The sequence below is a fragment of the Rhipicephalus microplus genome, chromosome X, assembly GCF_043290135.1.
Source record: "Rhipicephalus microplus isolate Deutch F79 chromosome X, USDA_Rmic, whole genome shotgun sequence".
Classification (NCBI taxonomy): Eukaryota; Metazoa; Arthropoda; class Arachnida; order Ixodida; family Ixodidae; genus Rhipicephalus; species Rhipicephalus microplus.
Window position 1 is genome coordinate 320381013 of NC_134710.1, and position 22706 is coordinate 320403718.

General features: G+C 43.7%; 1 protein-coding gene across 1 annotated transcript in view; it reads right to left on the reverse strand.

The window, feature by feature from the left end:
• The window catches only part of LOC119162362 (vesicular acetylcholine transporter), a 229798-nt gene that overhangs the window by 19863 nt on the left and 187229 nt on the right, over window positions 1-22706 (reverse strand). Inside the window, exons 4-6 of the mRNA XM_037414771.2 lie at window positions 12469-12587; window positions 10578-10631; window positions 9070-9244 (exon numbers count right to left, since the gene is read on the reverse strand). Of these exons, the coding sequence (XP_037270668.2) occupies window positions 9070-9244; window positions 10578-10631; window positions 12469-12587 (348 nt within the window). The remainder of the gene's footprint in view (window positions 1-9069; window positions 9245-10577; window positions 10632-12468; window positions 12588-22706) is intronic.

Below are 22706 nucleotides of genomic sequence, written 5' to 3' on the forward strand. Positions count from 1 at the left end.
CGCGATCAACGATTCTACATGGGTCGGTGCTACAAGCCGCGGGTGCACCACAAATTCCAAGCAACAACTTTTCCTTCTTTCTGAGTCTCCCAGGCATCCATGTGACTTGCCGCACGAATGTCTGTGACACGCCGTTCAAATATGCTGTGATTGGTGGAGCAAGAAACCACGACTTCTGGGTAGTCTGCAAGCAGCTGTCCGTGCGGCTTGTTCGCCGTGTTGCCCGCGCGCGTGGGCACGGGTCCATCGTGTTGGCGACCATTTGAAGGCGTGCGCACAACGCAGGGTGCATACCAGTATACGATTCATATAATCACGGGCCGGCATGACAGCCGCGGTTCGCCAACAAGCACGGAGTTGACGCAGTCTACGGAGGGACCGAGTCGCGGGACCAGAAGTAGACGAGGTTTAAAGCACCGCGTCAGCGATGACGTATGCCACGCGATATTGGAAGGGGCATGGGAAGGGCGCTCGGTGAAAGGGAAAAACGGCTTTGGGAGAGGGCACCATGGAGGGTAGCGAACGAGAGAGCGAAAGGAGTGATCGTCGTAGTTTTGATAATCAAACGCGTTTAAGCCTGCTATTACGGCACTGTTCAAAATTTCTTTCACGGTTCCGTCTCCGTCGTACACTCGTGCACAATTTCCCCACCACAACTGAATTTCTACCTCTGGGGTATAATATTACGGATATGTGTACTTGAGTGTATTTCTATTTGAGTGCTTATTTTTGAATATAATGTTATTTTCCGGCATATATCTATCAAAATACCTTTTTCATGTGCCATTTTGGGGAGGCGAAATTCTTCCTAAACTATAACTTTAGCTAAGTAAAATACCATATCACGAAAACGTGGGATCAGAACTGTGAGCAGTGCAACAAAAATGTATGTTCTAAACTCATTAGAACAAAAGGTACAGCATATAGAACGTTACGAGTGAACGTCCAGCTTGAAATTGACTCACTTAGGAATGTTCAACATATCATAACTCATGTTCGAATGGGTTTAGAACATACAATTTTATTGCACTGAACACCATTCTGATTCTGAATTATTGTGATACGCTGATTTACTCTGTAATGTTCTCAGTTGAAAAAAAAATCTTTCTCCAAAGAGCTCGTTAGATATTTCGTATTTTAAAAAGTACATATTATACTAAAAATAACTGAATATTTGAAATAGATAAACACAAACTCAAAGAGTTTGATAAATGTAGCTAAGAAATAAAAAAATGAACAACATTATCTCTCCTCAATGCGCTTTCAAGTGTCACTGAAGTTAGAACCTTATATAAACATCAACGTAAATGCTGCATCATACTGAATACGCTTTAAACAGTTCTTTTTTTTGTGGATGATTTTAGAAGTTTTTGGTTGTGATGCATTGACAGCTGCTATCTCAATGAGCTCGTCCGTCGAAAAACATTCCCTGTTTGCTACTCACAGCGCGCACTTGTCCGAAGTAAGACGCTCGAAATGGTGCTTCATGTTTCGTGTTAAATCGGGCGAAAACATGCCGTGCCTGCATTTCTGTTTGTTTTGCAAGCCTTGTGTTCAGCCACACTTTCTGTGATGCCAGTTTTTCTACGCATATCAGCGGCAAGGCAATATCCAGAGTTTAAAAGTAGCGTGAAATGAGGTTACCTTGTGACAGAATTCACACGTTTTCATTCCCTTGTTGAAGAATTATCTACATGAAGGCGAATGAATAATGGCACAACATTTCGAAATCTCTCTTGCACGATGGGTTGTTCTACAAATGCGCATTTTTAATTCAAACTGCTATATTAAGGTTAAAAGCTGTCCCAATGTTCCCCCTTCATGTGGGGCAACTTTGTGACGCCATTGTTTTTGACTGGATATGGTTGAAAAAAAATCTGGCACAAAGTCACCCCATCAAAAGTTTATTTGAGTTACCTACATTTGGTTTCTGTTCTAGCAGCGGTAAAATTTTATGAAAACTTATTCGTACATCTCCCTCCTCCATCAGGACCTTTTACCTCAAAGATGCCCCGTTTGCCTACTGGCATGGGGATTCAATTGGGTACAGAATTTCTTTTTTAGTACGAAATTGCGTCTTCGTAATCCGGCCATGTCCAATTCTTTTGCGTCCTCTCCATAGTGCTGACGATGTTCCCGTTAGGTTTGACTGCCGTCAATCTTTCCGGCTGAAGTTGTCGTTCAAAGTTTACTACGACGAAGTCATTCTTTTTGAAAGTTATTTCTCCGGACCCCCCCCCCCCCCCCCCCATGGGCCCTCAATACGTCGCTAGTATTTGGTATCACGGAAGTGGTAGGAGTGTACGTTTCAGATAGGTTGTCAAGACTTCTGGAGAGAACCTCATAACCACTTCTATCTCCTTTCGACCACCTTTTGTTGTCACCTCTGAACCATGCATCTGGACACGATTCGTTTTCACTGCTTTCTTCTGCGCTGTTGCCCTCAAAAGGAGACGTCTTCCTAGGTCATACAGCTTTGATACCGTAGAAAGAACTGCCCTTCTTGGGGTAACTTTGCGACAGCTGGCGTGTGATCAAGTCACCCCACAAAGTATCAACATTTCAGTTTCCTTTTTATAAGAGTAAACAGACAGTACTTCATCGAGTTTATACGACAGTTTATTTTAGTGTGCATAACAACCACAAGTAGATACCACTTTTCGCTGTTTTCCTTGCGGAAACGGGTTGACCCCCCCCCCCCCCCCAAAAGTTCATGGTGCTTCAAGAATGCGCGCCAAAGCACCATTCAAAATGTCGGCATCTAGAGTGGATATGCAGCATGGGAACTTCACCCATCTGTCGCTAGGTCACTTGGCATGTCAGGCAAGATTTTGAGCGGCCTATTGCCTTTCGGCGGCCTCTGGTCGGGGCGCGAGATTCAAAGTACAGACACCCGAGTGCATGTCACAAAGTAACCCCATTTTACGGTACCTTGTAAGCGGTGTTCATTTGTACTCAACCACGTGAGATCGTTATTTTTACCCAATATTAAGGAGTTTTAGAATAGTGGACACAAGAAGTTTGGGTTTCTATGCCGTTGGCGTGTGTTCACTTTGTGTCACGCAGTAGCTAAAAGTTTTCAAATAGCAGGTCTTTCGACTCTCACCCTACTCCAGGTGACTAGTATTTGCCGAGAGCCGTCAATTTAGTGGGTGCCATCACGTTTGTATGACGCTAAGATTTTGGGGCAGGCTTTGGGGCTTCCAATAAACTCGAGAAATAGCGTCTCCAACTCAAAACCTGAGCCCTGTTTGGGTCTCGCGCATGCGCAGTGACCTCGACGCTATTTCTATAGGGCCCCGAAACGATTGGGGCCTCTATTAGAAAACTCCCTAATATTATCTTTATTTTCAAGCAGAGCATTTATGAATCATTGGTGTACCGCCTATCGTAGAATTGTTTACATTGGATTATTCTTACAACGTCCCTAAAAAAGAGAGAAAGAGAGAGAAAGAGAGAGAAAGAGAGAAAAACTAGGGAAGAAGATAACAGAAGCTAGGACTAATATTCAGAAAACAACTATTCATCGGCATTGATCTCTGAGCAAGGCATTGTTTGTTAACAAAAACTTTCAGATGCCATGCAGTAGCTTAGTGGCGATGACACTGCGTGGGCGGGGATGGAGGTATCGGGTTCGATTCTGACTATGACGGAAAAATTTGGATAAAAGTGAAATGTACGTAAACACGCTCATTTGGGCTTGCATTTATACGTATGTTGTGGACGTGACCGAAGTTAATCCAGGGAGTCTCTCATGGCGGCGGATTTCATAAGCAGATCGCGGGTGCCGGTGGCCCATGTATCGCCAGAATTGGATTTATTTTACCACAATGTTACTCTATTTCTACGCAATATATTTTGCAGTGATTTACACCTTCGAAGGACGCGCACCTATGATGAACACACACAGACACGCATGAACGCCATGGAATGTTCACTCTACATATATCTTCACTTAAAGTACGAACTGCTAAAATGTGCGCATCTTTTTTGTATAAGAACGAGAAATATTGCAATAGGGGTGTATCTGATTTAATTAAATTATGAAACTTAACGCCACAAAGCAACGTACACAAGCTGAGACAAGGCACTGTAAATTAAGTTTCTTATCGCATACATGAATGTTGAATGAGTTGTCAAAGCCGTGTAAGTAAACAAAAAAAATTTAGGGTGATCCCTGCGAATGCAACCACCAGAGACGCCATGAACGAATTAGAAAGAGAGGTTTGCTAGGCTTCTGCGGAAGACGTATTTCATGGCGAATATTTTTTTAATCGCACGAAAGTGGCGCACCCCTGCTATGTCGCTGCGCGAGATGGATGATAAGAAAAAAACAAACAAACAAACTCGAGAAGTGGCCAGAATGGCAACGGAATAATCCAAACGAACTGTGGCGCTTGGATCAGATAGGGGCTACTCGTGCACATTTCCCATGGCATTTTTCAACGCCGGGCTCCTTCTCTTTCCATTGCTTCTCCCTCACAGGTGAAATAATTAGTGGCGTCTGAATTCTTGTGCTTCACACGAGAACGCCTTACATTACCTCCTAATCACTTTTTAAGGGCTCCGGAAACGGGAAGGCATTGCCATCACACCCACCGGTTCAACACTAGTAGGGGTTTTGCCCCACACTCGAGTATTTTCGCTCACCCCCCCTCCCTCGCCTTTTTCTACACTGGTACTACATCCGTGAGGCTAGATACTACTAAGGTTCTCCTTTCAATCAACAAACGAAACACGATTTTCTGGATGCCTGTTACCACTGACATGCTACTTGTAGGTGCTTTGTCTGCATAAACAGCATTGCCTGCTTGCATGTTATTCAACGCACGTTCAGTCCTGAAGTGGTTCTCGAGGAAGTAAAGGCTGGCGCGGCGCTCTATTCTGAAGCCCATGTTGGAGCCCGTCTCAGCGCCATGGCATTAAGGTGTCTCATTCTCTGCCACTTTCCTTGATCCGATTTAATGAAATGCACTCAGCTACATAAGCCCGACTTTAACGATGAATCTACCCAGGGGTAGCCAGAATCGTTTTAAATGCGAAGCATTTCTTGGCGAACTTCAGCGACTTTGAGCGTATCTATCTATCTATCTATCTATCTATCTATCTATCTATCTATCTATCTATCTATCTATCTATCTATCTATCTATCTATCTATCTATCTATCTATCTATCTATCTATCTATCTATCTATCTATCTATCTATCTATCTATCTATCTATCTATCTATCTATCTATCTATCTATCTATCTATCTATCTATCTATCTATCTATCTATCTATCTATCTATCTATCTATCTATCTATCTATCTATCTATCTATCTATCTATCTATCTATCTATCTATCTATCTATCTATCTATTTATCTATCTATCTATCTATCTATCTATCTATCTATCTATCTATCTATCTATCTATCTATCTATCTATCTATCTATCTATCTAATCTGTCTGTCTGTCTGTCTGTCTGTCTGTCTGTCTGTCTGTCTGTCTGTCTGTCTGTCACAAATATTCTGGTTGCTCAAAAGCAAATCGAATCCCATCAAATGCTTCTTGAGTAGTTGTCGAATGTTCAACATCGTTTTTTGAAATTCATGTACAATGATGATCTCATTTTAGTATTGGTAATAGTAATTTAAAAGTTGAAGACAATTGTAGCGAGGCGAACAAATATATTATTTAATTTAATTTTATTTTACGCTCAGGAGCGAAGTATTACAGAGGGGAGTGGGCAGAATATGGGCAGAATTCGCATGTATGGGCAGAACTCGCAAAGCTTTTTTTCTTGAAGTACTGTTTGATATTAGTAGACAGCCGGCTTCGCTATCGATACGCCCTGCATCATGATGGCTGAAGCTTTATTAAGAACAATTGTAGAGTAGAATACTTTTGTCAATATGGACCCAGTTTGGTTCTTCGCATTCAAAGAAGTTTTCAGAGTGCGTGAATGAACTGGCCAATCTTGGCTCCCCGTGTGACGAAGCTGGCTGCACATATTTTGTAGGCCTCTGCACCGCCCTCGCGGATCATCTTAGTGGTGCCAATGTTTTGTTTATATGGGTGCAGTTGGCATATCGAAACAATCGTAAACTATTCCAAAATAATCAGGTTTAAGAGTAGCGGCTACTAGATTCGAAAACTGAGTTGGATAGCACACCATTCGATTTGACATTATTTTTCGTATTCTGCCCGCAAGAGCTTCACTCTTGACGCCAAAAACAGGGGGCGATTTGGTGGGTTTGGTTCGATTCGCTAGATGGCGCTCAGGGCCCAAGTTCGGGCTCGGGCCGGGTGCCTACATGGCAGCGCCGTCTAACGCAGAGTATCGAGACATATTTCCGACAGAGGTTTTGCTGTACTGCGCGCGCTTACTCCAGGGGGCCTCAGCAGAATTTCGCGGAGGTAGAGCTAGCACTGAACTGCGAATATTTGAACGTTGGAGGACAAGTTTTGCTGAATGAAGAACACCTCATTTTTGTGATGCGCAGCGTCGACGTTCGTTGCAGACGAATGGAAATTCTGACCTACACTGACACGCTTGGAGGAAGCTACAAATTAAAAAATTGAACGTGGGGGGGGGGGGGGGGGGGAAAGCTGAACTGTCTATTTGTAGAAGTGCACGTTGAAAAGAAAGCGACAGTGCTATATGCAATCTGTCAGGCACGCATGCCTCTTTGCTGTGGGGCCACTCCAAGCCGAAGGGTCAGAATATGAAGCTGTTTAAAACAAATATACGCAAAGACGTTCGAATTTCCAGCTGAGATAAGCGAGAGAACTAAGTTGTCTTGAAATGCATCGGTGAAATAAAATATTACGAGGAACTTTTCATGCCATACACTGCCGTCAAAAAAAAAAAAAAATCAATAGCGTGCCCAACGCTGCAGCTTGCAACATTTAATTGTATTTTTTTTTGTGCTCAAGTCAACCAGCTAACGCCGTCACACCTCCGTTAATTGGAATTACTTAATTTTTATAATTCGCACATTTTCACACTACTTAATTGTGCTACAGGTGTTAAATTTAAAAAGGTAAACGCGAAATTTTTGTCTCACGCCTTATTATTACTCAATTCGCTTGGCCGTACACAGATCCTATTTGTAGGTGTTCACATCTTCACTGACATTTTGTAGACTCTGGCTTCTCTTCAGTATGACGAGTGACGTCGTCATAAAACGAGACTGACAGTAAATGTTCACTGCACTTTAGCAATCGTCTTAGCGTGTTGTCTTTATCTAGGTTGCTTAAAAGTGGGTAATGCTATGCATAAAAGCTGAGTAGGAGCGTTGCACATATTTATCATGTCCGCGAATATTTTGAGCTGAAAGTGCTAATGCGAACAGTCACTTCAAAAACCGTTGCTTGAGCGTGTATACGACTATAGTCCAGTGTTACTAACGTGCAAGGGTCGTTCTAGGTTTTAAGCAAAATTCAAAACTACGGCGTTAGCGCAGAAAAGATGCCAAGCGTCCCCGTTTTGCCGCATGACCGTTGCCGAGTTTTACAGTTGTTTAACCACGGTATGACAGTTGACCTTAGGGAAACCGAGTCGCTGAAACATCCAAGCAGTTCGCATATCTCTAATAATGCTTGGCGTGGAAAGTAATTTCACCTGGAAGAAGTTAGTATTGAGGTGTGGCTACGCTGGAGAGCCTGGTCTAATAATTCCACCATATCTTGCGTGCGCAATAATTCGTTAAAGCACGGAAACAGCTGTTCCAGAGAGCTAAGATGACTGAAGTACATCAACAGCTGGGCGCCTAGGTCGCTGATGGTGCACATCTAAAGTGCTTCCTTCGTGTTCCTTGTAGGAGAACACTCAATTCTTCGGTATGCGTGTCGAGAACGTAATACCAGTACACGAAAACATTTTGAATGGAAATGCCATCTGGGTGCACCTTTGTATTTACGAAATGCGCGCAGCATTCTTTTGATGAAAACCAGACCTTCATGTACACGGGACCCATATGATAGACAACGGCCGTGTAATCTTAGCTCGCATTGCCTCCGCCATCATCTTAGCAAGAAAGTTTAACACTTTCCACACAGTAGCTAGGCCGCCCGAGCTATAAACATTCACAACAGTTACTCCTATACACATCTGCATGAACAGATCAATACTATTTCTCATTGAGAGCATTCAGCAAAAAATGCAGAATATCTCTAAGCACATTACCAGCTATGAACACGAGTGCTACTTTTGTCAACGGGGGGGGGGGGGGAGTGATTTTTAAATGAGAGAAAGGAAGATAAAAGTGAGCCCCGTAAATGTCTGCATCAGAGTGCGACACCTCAACAGTAGCTCACGAAGGAAGGGGATAAGGAGGGATTATGAGGGATATGAATAGAGATGAGGAGACCCGCATACAGAAGTAAAGATAAGATGGAGAAAGATTGAAACACGGTATAAGGAGTGCGAGGATGGGACACCACTCAGCGAGAGCTTCACGGCGTCAGGAGATGGCGGGGGGCGAACCGGTCGGCCAGAACTGTGCTGTCGTCGGAGATCGCGGGGGCCACAACCATTCGGCACAAAATCCAGCGAGCGAGTCCTTTTGTCTGTGCAAGGGGAGCTGCAGATGGTTGCTGAAGCAGTACGGCATGAATTCCTATGGGAGAGTGCCCGTACTTTCCGGATACGGATTTTGTGCACGAGAGCTACGTGCTTTCGCTAAAGTAGCCAAAAAACGTTTCCGCGTTAAATCTACCCGACAACACAGCGTACCCATCTAAAGGGTAACCTCACTGGATGCTGCAACTAGAGAAAAAGAAACGTTTGCATTGGGCAGCTTCGTTGACGGGAAAGGCTGAAGTAAAAAACTACGAAAAAATGTTTTTTGTTTCTCTTTCGAGTTGAACATTTTTTTGGTGCTTAAAAAAACAACATGATTTTTGTTTTTACGAGCGATTTACCACAACCCACGTTAAACTCACAATATCAAAAGTCGTATCTTAATATTTACACCGTATCTAAGTTTTAGTCGCTTGTTTGTGCCGCTCGTGTGTAATGAGTAAAATATACGTAATACAGCTTCATGATGGGCTGCTTTAGGGCAGCGCGGTGGTGGTACCTGGTCTCGGCAAACGACGATGACGTGGTCCTGGTTCTGCGAGGCGGTGTCGAGTAGCAGGTCGTCTTTCGTGGGGCCAGGCCTCCGATAGGCCGGGAAGAAATGCTTGTAGGTCTGCATGCACAGGGGCTGCCGAGTGCCACCCCGACCTTGCACGTCGGGAGTCAGGGTGCCACTGCGAAGGGATCGCCAATGCTGACACTAAAAAAACACTAAGAAGCAAATAATTTATTGCGTGTTAATAAAGTACAATTTCACAATCCTGAAAACACCCCTGTTAACAAGACATGACGTTTGGTAGGTGAGAAAACGTGCGAAAAAGAAATGATAGGGGAGATGCTACCATGAAAGTTCTACCATGACGTCATAGATTTTGATGGAGTCTACTGGGGTCCTACATTGCTTATAGTCAATATAAACGACATGCATTGTCATCTGTGGGTGCCATAGACCTAGCATACAAAGTTTCAAAAAATTTCATTGAACTAATGTTGTGAAAATATAAAGATGTATCTTGAAATTTCTTATGTTCCGGGTGCAGATTTAGGCGTGTAATTCAAAAATGAAATGCAAGCTCAACCTTGCCTATATCTGCGTAATAATGAAGTTCGAGAGTGAAAATTATGGTATTAGAGTTCTTACAGTGCAGTTTATTTATATAAACCAAGTCATTGTTACTTCTTAGTTTCCCTTCAACATGAAAGAACTCCCTAGTACGCACCACGCGACGCTATATGTGTCGATAAATAAGGCTGTGCATCACACGGCAGCCTGAACAGCATGGTAGGTACATCGTTATGCAAGGATACCACAAGTCAATTCTCTAACAAATTAAAGGCTGAACTATTCAGGCAATTACGACCTTCGGGCTTGCGTCAGCCATCAGGCTACAGGTTGTGCAAAGGCAAGCAGGTAACGAGTCAGTACACAGGTTGCAGGAGATACTACAAGCAAAGACTTAGAGTTTTTAAGTTCGCGGTCGCGTCTTCAGGTTTCCCAGTAAACCCAATTTTCCTGAAAATTCCATCTCCCGTAAATTTTGAGTGGCAACTATACGAGGCTCACCCAAAATAAGTGAGGCTTTTCACATCTTTTTTAAAAAAGTAATTAGTCTCCAGATCTGAACCACACCATCAAGCCTTAAAACAAGTAAATGAAAAAGAAGTTATCAATGCTTTTTTTGACAATTTCTAGCCATTATTTTGGTTTTCGAATTTGGTTCGTGGTGGTTCGTATAATTGGATTGCGGGATCAGACGGTAAAAGGGTTTCATGTTGCTACGCTATAAAGAAGTGATGTTTACATCCTCATTGTTATAAGCGACCTCCAGAAAAAGAATGATTGAAATTATCTTTATGTATCAAATGTGATAACTTACGGCGCTATTGCCCCTTTCCATGTGTAGATACCAGCAAATATTATCGAACATTTGGGTTGACTGCAAGCGACGATCTATACATCATTATATGCAGGACATACCTCGTCTCTTGTCAGAATGCATGACCTACCTGTCAATTTTTTTCTTAAACAGCACTGCGAATTCGATGAATCGTGCCGCGAACCTGCGGGAAAAAAATTTTAGACGTGACAACACACAAACAATGGAAAGCAAAAGCTACTATGTCTACATAGAAAACATTGTCTTGTACTGCGACTGACTTCGTGCTGCTACTACGCTCGCTTCGAACCAGCAGTTATAACGTCATATTACTTACTATCTCTATCTTTCTCAGTTTATTTTTTCACGAATAAAGAAATGCATGAGCAAGTACCATTTTCACATGAATATTATGAGCCTACGTCATAAGCTTCAATAATTTCAGCCATTGTGTGGTGCTCATGCTATTATATCTCTCACCCACAAATTTTGTATAAAAATTACAGTGTTGTCTCAGTTTAGTCGGTGTTGCGCTGTTAATCAGGGGCCCTGCCGCGGTGATCTAGTAGCTAAAGTACTCGGCTGCTGACCCGCAGCTCGCGGGATCGAATCCTGGCTGCAGTGGCTGCATTTCCGATGGAGGCAGAAATGTTGTAGGCCCGTGTTCTCAGATTTGGGTGCACGTTAAAGAACCCCAGGTGGTCTAAATTTCCGGAACCCTCCACTACGGCGTCTCTCCTAATGATATGGTGGTTTTGGGACGTTAAACCCCACATATCAATCAATCAATCAATCAATCAATCAATCAATCAATCAATCAATCAATCAATCAATCAATCAATCAATCATTGACAGCAAACTCTATTGAACTGAAATTCTCTGGTGTGCCTCAGCGTGGCAATGATACGTGGACCATCAACTATACAACGCCTACCGTGCGGGAGCGACGTCACCTCTCCACTGTCTACAAAAGGCGCAACTGTTCTGCGATCGCTTCAGCGGGCACGGTGACTGCCTTAGGGACAGCGCATGCCTAAATCACCACTGCTTTTTGTGCAAGTTAGTCTATTAAGCAATCTGGCTGGTTATCGTAGCAATGATAAATTTTTTCTGATCTTGTCATGCCCTCAGAGGTGTTTTGCAATTCTGACAGACTGCTGGTCAATGTTCATGCTGTTGCTCGTGTCCATTGACATATGAGAAAACCCAGGGCTAAACTCTTGTCCGAAAATTACAGAAGTTTTACAGGCTATTATTGATAGGCTGGAAGAAAGTGTCCGCAAAATGGATGCCATAACAGAGGAAATTGCCACTGTGCTAAAACCTAAAACTGATAAGATACAAGGTATTCTGACGGTCTTTCAAGTCATAAACAAAAGGATTCAGGATTTTGGGACGTTAACCCCCCCAAATCAATGAATCATCTGGACATGACTCCTAGATTTTGTGGCAGTATTGCAATGGGATGCAATGCAGAAAAAAAAAAACACTAGGATACTTAAGTGTAGGCACATGTTACAGAAGCCTAGGCGGTAAGAACTATTCTGGAGTTCCCCAATGCGCCCTGCCTCACGATCATATCACGGTTTTCGCTTGTGCAGCGCTAGATGTCATTGTTAAACATTTTTTAACACGAACTCAAGAGCTGATTTTATTGGCAGTGAAACATCTATAGTGCCAATATTTTATCCGCTCGTCAGCTTGCTGTGCTGAAAATAGTTCGTTAAAATTTTTTTAACACCATCGGCATGAGCCAGGTTCAAACTAAATAAATGTTTTGTTCGTGGAACTGGCCCATATTATTTTTCATAACTTTGTTTCATTTTACACCTCGCTGTTTATAGCATGAAAAAGGAAGATGGATGGGCATCAATCAATCAAGCAAGCAATCAATTAATGCACAATAAATCAATTAATTGATCAATCAATCAATTGATCACTCAATCATTCGATCAATTTATTCATAAATCGATCAATCTATCCATCAATCAATCAACCAATTCATCAATTCAGCCAATTACCTGGCTTGGTCAGCGGAAGTGGCGAAGCACTGCTTTGGGAGGAGGTAGAACGGAGAAGAATTAACAGGGAGCGGCTGGCTGTTGTTCAGGTACATGTCGTCCAGCCACAGCTCGGTCACCTGCGTCACAATGACAGTGCAAGAGGTTAGGCCTTGCCGATGGCTGCGTACATGCGTGGTGATGTCAACGTGCGCAGAATGCTGTACGCTTATGTCTAGCAGACCTAAAACAATATAACACAGTACCTTTGAAATGATATGTGTTGCCCCAAAGTGCAGCATTGTGGCCATTGTGCTGTAAAATGGCTAACAGGCGCGGAATGCAAACAATCACAGTCGCTACTGTGCTAAAATTAACAACTATGTGCCCATAGATTGCCAGGAATGAAAAAGCCAGAGAAATTAACGTTTTATAACGTTTTTTTAAGAACTATAACGCGGCGCTCGAGTCTACCTGCATGCTAGTAATGATTACCATCGTTGTTGTTGACCTAAACGACCGTGTTGTACACCCGTGGTAGAAAAACTACCACAACTTGGAACATTATAAGAGGTTGGTTCCTTTGTTGTGTGAAGGCATACTACTTACTACAAGGTTCCAGCCACCTTGCCCATTGGGTTGTCTACTATTGCGCACCCCATTCCTTATTGTGTAGCTATGCTGGATACTCGTTGAGCGAATCATATCCACAGGGTGAAGATGTGCTGCTTTCAAATGATATACGAAGGCAGCTTTCTAACGCGCATTCATAAAAAAAAAAACCCTGTAGCGTTTAGCATATACTACAGTGTTTGAGGACTTGGAAGCCACGCCGCGGTGGTCTAGTGGCTAAGGTACTCGGCTACTGACCCGCAGGTCGCGGGTTCGAATCCCGGCTGCGGCGGCTGCATTTCCGATGGAGGCGGAAATGTTGTAGGCCCGTGTGCTCAGATTTGGGTACACGTTAAAGAACCCCAGGTGGTCAAAATTTCCGGAGCCCTCCACTACGGCGTCTCTCATAATCATATGGTGGTTTTGGGACGTTAAACCCCACATATCAATCAATTATGAGGACTTGGAAAAAAAAAACCATCGTAGGGCGCCTGCAATGTAGCATGAAGAATGTCTTGCCGGATGATGGTGTATAAGCTAATGATGGCCTCGTGCCAATAGATTTGGGGCCGTGACGAAGTGTCGGTGGAACAACGATATGACGACAGTACACCGCCGGTTAGCATATAACAGCGTGTAAGTGGGTGTTGATGTCGATTCCAATTCACTGAGTCAGCGAAGTAACGTACCTAAGTCAATCTCCACTGTGAATATTTCTTGCAATAGTTCAAAGACCTATTAGTCTCTCCATCCATGGGACAGTAGAGAATTGGGCACTAAGCATCATTATGAGTTGGCAGTAGAAACGTTTGACCATGCCATTGAAACTTCAGTGATGGGCTGCAGCCTCTGTGTGTGCCACCACCGGAAGGCAAGCCTGAGTTCAAAACAGAGATGGTTCGAATTATGTCTGAAGTTTTGTCACAGTGGTGTAGCATGTCTTGAAGCCATTGGACCATAGATTCGGAAGTAATATTAGAGAGAGCCATGTATTTGTACAGCGGGTAAATGAATTGACGCAAGTTAGTATGTATCTGATTTGAAGGCGGTGGTATTGTGGACCAACTATGTTGGCATGAACATGATAGAATCACTTGTATGATGGAAGAGAGCGGCTAATAGGACCCTAATTGTGCCAGCTAGCTTTGGTGCCCTTACACGCAGAGACCAGCGACGAAATCAACTTTCACACGCGTTCAAGCTTAGCGGGAATGAGCAAGGCATTGTGTCGCAGGAGCGGGATGTTGAGGCGTGAGCGACCAACAGGCTTATTGCAAATGACGGTGATACCACAGCCAGGCAGCAACAGTGAGTTATTAGCAGTGTGACTTGTCACGGGTTCGTTGTTCGTGCGCTGGGAGGCCGGGAGGCTGTTGAAGTGAATGTTACGACGATCTACGGGACTTACGCTGAAGTGTACTTGTGAAATTAGCATTAGTAACAGAGTTATCCATGCCACTGGGATCAATGGCATCAGTAGTCTTGAATCCAAAGGTTAGGGGTGAACTCCCCGCGTGGTGAAGAGCTGTAGAAGAATTCACGGGGCAGTTCGTGGTCGGTGACAACGAAGAACCGACCACCTTCCAGGTGGAGACGGAAGTGGCGAACTAAGAGTTAGTTAGATTGGTTTGTCGCCGATAGTGATGTCCCTGATTCATTGCAGAGTGAGCATCTTCGAGAAGGAAATGCACCGGCATGCATTGGAAACCAGGTGTTAAAGTACAGGACCAACAGCTACGCCTGCAGAGGTGTTGATCGTGGAGGATATTGGCTCATCATATAGTTAGGAATCGCTTGAATAGCGTTGGCAGCAAAGAAGTTCTTAGCGGAGTTCAGCAGCGCCTGGCCATAATAAAAATGCGCTTGATGTTTCCGGGCTGGACTGTGCGGCGGCTATGGTGGAAGCCCAGTGGAGAGTGAAGTGGCCTTAATTATTGATGATAAGTTCACGGAATTACTTCTACTTATTTGTGGTTGATGGTCACGGGAACTATTCGATGACATTGACAGGGCCTGAGATGTGTTGAATGATGATAATGATGATGATCATGACAACAACAACCACACAACAAAACGTACCGACTACGTGCGATTGGACAAAAGGGGGTGGTGCCTTTAATGTACATTAAAAGTAATAATAACGTTTGACCTGTAAGCCAAAGTAAATAGGGCAGTTAAGTATGTATAATTGCTAGCGAAATGTGCGTGAAAGTTTAAGACACGAAGAAAAGTACAAAGAAAAGATGAGGGTTATCTGTTTTTTTTAGTTTTTCTTGCGCCAATGGCTACCAAATCTGGTGGGGCCACCATATTGTGGTCTAGAGCCGAATGCCAGGTAAATAATTAAAGTTAACATTTCCGTACTTCTCTTGTAACTAGGTTATACCGGTTACCCCAAAAGGTTTTTCTTTCGGGATATATACACTACGGCGGAGAAATTCATAGGCCAGTCGCATCAAGTTCAGTAGCTTATTTCGTCGATTACGTGATTATTTTAGCCTCATCTTGTGCATGTTTTTTTCAGTTTTGCTCTTACTTTTCTTTCAATTCTTATATCAAAAAGGGTGTTTTCTAACAATGAGGAATTACTTTCAACCAATTTTTATGATTTACATTATAGATTTTCAATAAAAAGATAGAAAAATAATTTTACAAGACAGAGCGGTCAGCCTGAGCTGGTTTGCTCTAGCCTGCAACTCTGCGCACGAGAAGAGGGACATGAAAAAAAAAAAAAAAACGCCAGGCCTGCACGTAACGAGCAGCACAGTCACAGCGAATGCTAGAAGAGCGGCCTTTCAAAGCCTTTTCTAAACACTCTTTGGGTAACTGCGGCAAGCACACTGCTGGGTACCCACCACGCCATAAGTAATCATAAATTTTGTGTAGTGGGACAGCATTCACTAGGCTATCTTTCTTCATTCTTTGGACAAGCGTAGTATCCTTTACACACTTGTTGGAAATTCAGTGCAATTTTTTAATGCAGTGGCTGACGACTATGAAGAAATATGCCGGAATAGCATATGCGCCACAGTTAATAGGTGATCAACAACAAGTTTTCTAATAGGTTAAAGCATTGAATGACCCAGTCGTTACGCAATTCGCGTTGTGTGACGCCTGGCTGTTCCTTTGACGTTCTAAAACGCTTTATTGCTCATATTAACGTGATTCTTTTACCGACTATAATCCAGCCTAAGGGCAGTTCAGAAACAATTTCCAAGCGCTGGCGAGGCTCAGTAGTAGAATGCTGGGCTGGCACGCAGCGGACCTGGGTTCAGATCCCGTTGTGTCATTTGCGTTTTTTATTTACTGAGTTCCAAGCACTGGCATGGCTCAGTGGTAGAATACTGGGCAGGTGCGTCATTGTGTCTTTGGTGTTCGTATTTTAGAGTTTTTTTTTCGTTCAATCCTGATTTTGGACACTGGTGGCAACGGTGGCGGACAACTACGGCGCCACGCGAGACCCATGTTCTGAACTCATAACAGCTTTCGCTGTAAAAAGAAGTGATGAAGGGTGAGGATGGGGGCAAAAACAAGTTATGCGTATATACAATAACGACGCATCATTGTGGCTTCGCTGGAGTTTAGTGTACAGTCCTGTACCTTTTTGGATTTGCAAGTAAATCCGCTTGATTCTCGGCCACTTCTCCTGAGTGGGCGGGTACCTCTATACTGAAAGTGATTGTCGTCGTCATCCCAACAATTATCATCGCAATCATCACCGTCATTTCACGGAAACTGCCGATTCATAAAATAACATCGCCATACTGTTTACCGTGCCTATAAATGTCCCATTTTCTCATCGAGTATCTGAGAGCATTCCACCCCTCGAGGGACTGAAATGAAAGGACCTGCATTGAAGAAAACGTGGTGACAGGAACCCGAAGAAGACTGCCGAGATAAGTTGACGATGGAATTATGCGATATCACAAGGGCGAGTGATTTATGGAAGAGACGTGTGTCCCAAATGCAGACAAGCCTAAATGTATCTGCACAATGCGCTTGAACATGACACGGTCAGGGGTTATTCATACAAACAGACCCACAACTTGATACTACCGTGAGCTCGTTAACATTAAAAAAAGGCCAGGTCCCACATACCTTGGGAATGAACGTTATGTGAAGCATGCGGAGAGACGGTGATCATGTTATATTTTTTTCAAAATAAACGACACGTTATGGAACGACGCTGAATATATGTACAAACGTTGCACGCAAAGACATACGTTGAAGAGTTGCAGATGTGTTATACAACCAGTTCTTTGGACTTGCGCAACGATGCCAACAGGTACATGAGTATTAGCAACACCAGAAGCGATAAGCTGATATGAAGGGCTGGGGCTGGCGAGAATGGTATATCCCTGGACACTGCTATATAAACCACTTTTAGCGGATGACACCTAATTACAATTGATGTTAACCCGATGAGACGGCTCTATCAAAAGAGTAAATACGTAATGTTTGTAAAACTGGGCAGACAGCATTGCAAACATAATTGACGTTTCATGAACATTATGGTCTATTTGAAAAGTAGTTCCTATAGATCCGGCGTGGCGTTGTGGTAGAATGCTTGATTGCCACGCAGAATGCTGGGTTCAATCCCTGCTGCAACCCTGACATTTATTCTCAGCATTGTAGAGTCAACGCTGCCGATGTCAGGTTTTTCATAACGCTCACGCGTTAAAATTACCCTTGTGTGTTCCCTGCATGTTACTGGATAGATACTACGTGTCAGCCACCTGTGGCCCATACCCACCCATGGGTAGGTGCCACTATCCCTAGGGAAGTGTTTAACGACGTACGTGACGGGATTGTTACCTTATTCATGACTTGACCAGCGCATCATGTTCGTCAAGCCATCTTACTCTCCCATACTAATTTTGGTTCGCGCCGAGTTAAGGGGGTGACCACGAGAGCAGCCAGACGTAAGTGGCTAGATGGATAGATAGATAGGCAGATACGCGAAAAGACGCCAAAAATGCTTGCAGTACTGAAAAAGAAATGCTTCGCATTAAAAAAAAAGTAATAACAGGTTCGCTGGCGCAATCAGCTGCCCTCTAGTTCGCAGTCGTGCGCTGACGCCAAGAAATATTTTGCACCACCGGTGGCGAGGAAAAAGAGGTTAACAATCCGCAAGCAAGTGGTCAGAATGAACGAGCCGTTATAACATCGCGAAACTTGCTAGATAAAGTAGAACTTGGCACGGCTCTCGTCAAATAGCTCTCTGCATATTTAGCAACTGAGTATTTAGCAGTAGCCGAGATACGGACTCACTTTCTTTGACCGCTGTCGGTCAAACTGATAGTTTTCGAAAACGTTCAAAGACCTTGTTACTGTCTGCTTTGAAAGGAAGTGTGACAACGGAAAGCCCAGAACAAAGAAACATTGATTCGTCGGGTGACTATGTCGTTGCCACGGCCAGGATGTCCGAGCTTCTCTGTCCCTTCGTCTTTCACGTGGACCTCAAACGCACTGTCCACTATACAAAAAACATTGATCTACCATTCGCTCCGATGGTGATAGTCGGTTTGTATTTTAGCATTCTGCGGTTCCACCTACTGGTGGCAGAATGAATGACTGAAACACTGACAAACATTGTGTGCTGCTGAAGTAGGCACGCTAGCCGCATTATATGAGTCTAATGCGTTTTTACGTCCTATATAGCGACTACAGTACAGCGTCAACTTGGCCAAAAGAAAACCGCCGCATTCGGCTGCACGCACCAATGTTTACGTCTCATCGATCACCTTCCATGCGAGTGCAACGACATCCCTCCCAACTCGACGTTACAATTGCAATGTGGCTGAGTAGATTTTTTTTGTTTTAGGTTGAAGACAGAAAACTGGTTTAGCAAATACAGAGTAAACAAATACGAATGCAAAATGAGTGCCACGAATTCATTTATACACGGACATGTATGCACTGGAAGCTCGTTACACGCGATCGATGCGGCGGCTCTCCGAAAGAAACCTTTCATTATCTGCATCTTTTTCGACAGTATACGAGGGGGTGCCCAACAGTAACCGGAACAGCACAGCCCTGAGGGCATCTACCACCGTTGCAGTCCTCCCGCAAGTCGAGCATCGTGTTATAGCCTTTGGAGACTGATGAATTCAGTGGATTTTCCGAGCAAGCTTTTCTCCCGGTACAGTAATTTTTTTTAAATGAGTTACGCTTGGCGTTTTTCTATGATGGCAGTTTTAAGTGTTAAGTGAACTGTGTTGAGATGTGAAAATTTGTTTCGAAGTGGTAAGAAAAGCACAATGACTGATCACAAGTAACATCCTTGGAGTGAAAGTCCGGCTAGCGTTAAAGCTGCTCTTTCAAAGCGCGACCTATTTTCCTTCGACCACCTCTTTGCTCGTTTGTCGTATTTCCAGGCGGAGATTTTTCAACGACCGTTCTGAGCTTCAAATCTTCTGTTAAAAGTTAGCTGAACTCATCTCCAATATACCACATAATTTCCCACGTGACCTTGGCCATGTTCGTGTTCCAACTTAACATCTATAGCGCACAGAAAGGACAATATATTTATCAAACAGCCTGTATATATATATATATATATATATATATATATATATATATATATATATATATATATATATATATATATATATATATATATATATATTTATATATTGCACTAGAATGGATCTTAAAGATTTAATCTCGTACTTATGCACCTCCATGCATTGCCTCCTGTTTCCTATATATATTTTACTTGTTCTGCTTCATAAATAAATGATGTGTTCAAAGATGTGGCGCTGTCTACATCGTGCCTATATGTTTCTGTATTTTCTGTGCACTAGAGGAGTTAAGAAAAATCTCCCACTTTTCAATGGTTTATCGTAGGTTTTTATGCACCAGTGCGCAATTTTTAATAGTTTTGTCTGTTCAGGAAGTTCATATTCATAAGAAGGTTTGCCACAAATATAATTATTCCGCCCTTTATTACAAAGAGATAATCACTAATACCATAAGTTTTCACATTGAAGCTTTCATGTGCAGAGTCTTTAAAAGCGCAATAGTTTCTTCGTCATTTTGCCGGGGCGAGCAAATAATTCACAGTGACCCGTCATTCACTTCAACCGTACATCTCATGAAAAAAGACAAATAACGTGCGAAACTGATCTGCCAATTTCTCTCTCTCTCTCTCTCTCTGTCTCACACACACACACACACACACACACACACACACACACACACACACACACACACACACACACACACACACACACACACACACACACACACACACACACACACACACACACACACGCACACACGCACGCACGCACGCACGCACACACACACACACACACGCACGCACACACACCCACACACACACACACACACACAACACACACACACACACATGTACGCAGATGCACGACACATTTTATTTTGGTACATTTTACGATCATTCACATAATAAATTAACAGCCTATTCTTATCTTAGCCATATTACTAGCAAAGATGATAAAGGAATATAATTTTTTTTCAAGCTACTATATATTTTCAATAGGCCATCCTGGTACTCGCGCATAGGATTAAAGTAATTTTCGTGAAATATCAGAGTGGGAATGATATATTGAAGTTGGGGAAAAATGCTCATGACATTTGAGTTCCCACTTGCATTGGTCAGACTGAGTGAATTCGAACAAAGGTACATAATGACAATCTTGTTAATTAACTGTGAAGACGAAGAACGACTAGCGCAAGTAAAAAAAAAGGAGTGACCGTTTTTTACAGGACATCTCGTTCGCGTTCAGAGAAACTGAACGTGGCAATCAAAAACATGAACATTTTGCGCTTGAGAGCGCGATACCACGAGAGTTCGGACGCAGCTGTTGACAATCTGGTGGAGTGGGAGGCATACAGAAACGCCTGTGACCTGCTCAATCTCTGAGATAGATGGCGGTGGTGGTAACAACTTTATCAAGAACTCTGGCACATTCGTGGTCAGGGGGCGTAGGCCACCACCGAGGAGGACCGGAAACCCTGTTTCCTTGCTCGCCGCCACACGGGCTTTTGCTGGATGGCTCACAGTCGATCCTGGAGCTGCGCAGCGCGTCCGTCCATCGCGCCACAGCTTCATCTGGGGAGACTGCATTTTTTTCTGCTAAAATTGCACATTTCCAGAGAATGTGCATAAGCTATGCGTGAGTCCAGCCGCACAATTTGCAAGTATCATCTGTGCAGACATCGAAATTTTTCTCTTAAACTGAATGGGGTTGCGGGAAGGTCTGGGTTTGTGACTGTCTCCAATCTACCGCTTCGGATATGTCAAGTTTGAGGCTTGGTGGTGGTTAAATACGCTCAGCATTTTACATAAAATTTCATAATGTCGCAATAACGGGTCAATTTATCTCTCCATGTCCAGCCCTCCACGTGATGCCCAACCCCAAAATAGGACCTTTCTACACGGACGTGGAACGTGAGACTACGCCCTACGCGACGGACCTGCCTTTTGAGGTTTGGCACGGGGGTGGGGGGGGGGGACAAGTTGGCGGGAAGCATATAATATCTCGCTCTTCTGTCTCTTCGGAGGTCATATATGCGCGTTGGCGTGTAAGCTAGCCGTGGCCTCGTGCGAAATTCTGCCTTGTGCATAATTTCTGACCGCTGTATGTGAATCACTTAAGATATATCGGCTATTGGGGAAAATATGACTAGGGCTTTCGCCACTTGTTTTGCTACCTCAGGACTTCTGCTGCGTACACGACATGAGCTGACCAATTGTTTGTCAGTATTGAGGGATGCCGCTGCGAAGGCGTGCAGGTCCGTGTGTTCTGCTGCATCTACGAAACGCGCTTCCCTCACGCACACTTTTTTTTGTTTCGTCTTCGTCCTTATGACACCCAACACGTCGAACTTCTATCCGCGGTGGCTAGTGTGACGTGCGACCAACCGTAAGAAAGTATGAAGAACATGATGCACCTATTTTTTTTATTAGAGATTCATATCTTGATTAAAATACACTGATTGATTTCGCGTGCAAGAACCATGCTAGTTCTCAATAATCGATGAACGATTAAGCATATTTCGCGCAGAAGCCGGTGGTAAAGCAGTATCCAAAAGTCATGAGCACTTTTAAACGCGCTTTCTAACAGCCGAGAAATTTAGGAGCCCGGGCTGTCATCTTGTGTCGTCTCATGTCGACATTTCGTGTGACGCCCAAATTGACAAAATAGGCAAACAAAAAACTGCCTTACGGGGTTAAGTTCGTACCAACGTAGGTCAAGACAGAAAGCCACTGCATCACAAATGAAGGTTTTTTAACCCGCTATGGACGCCGAGCAGGTTGCGCGTTTGGAAGGCTAGCGCTTGCTTGCCCGCGAACGTCTGTACGAGCCGACGAAGTGATAGCAAAACACGAGTGCAGCAAGTAGGACGCAGGTCTACGGAATAGAGAAGCGGAGTGGAAGCTCCAGTGAGTGCGAGGCAACCTTCAGTCTCGACAGACTCAGCCGCAAGCCGAGCGCCAGCAAAAACAGGTGGACCTGCAGCTTCGACTAAGACAAAGACAAGCCAAGCGCGTCAACAGAAGCAGGCAAATGATCAGCTCTACTCCGCTGTTTCCACAGTTTTTACCGTGTAAAAATGGCTTGATTTTTTAGAGCGCGTGCTGTGATCATTCTTTTGACCGG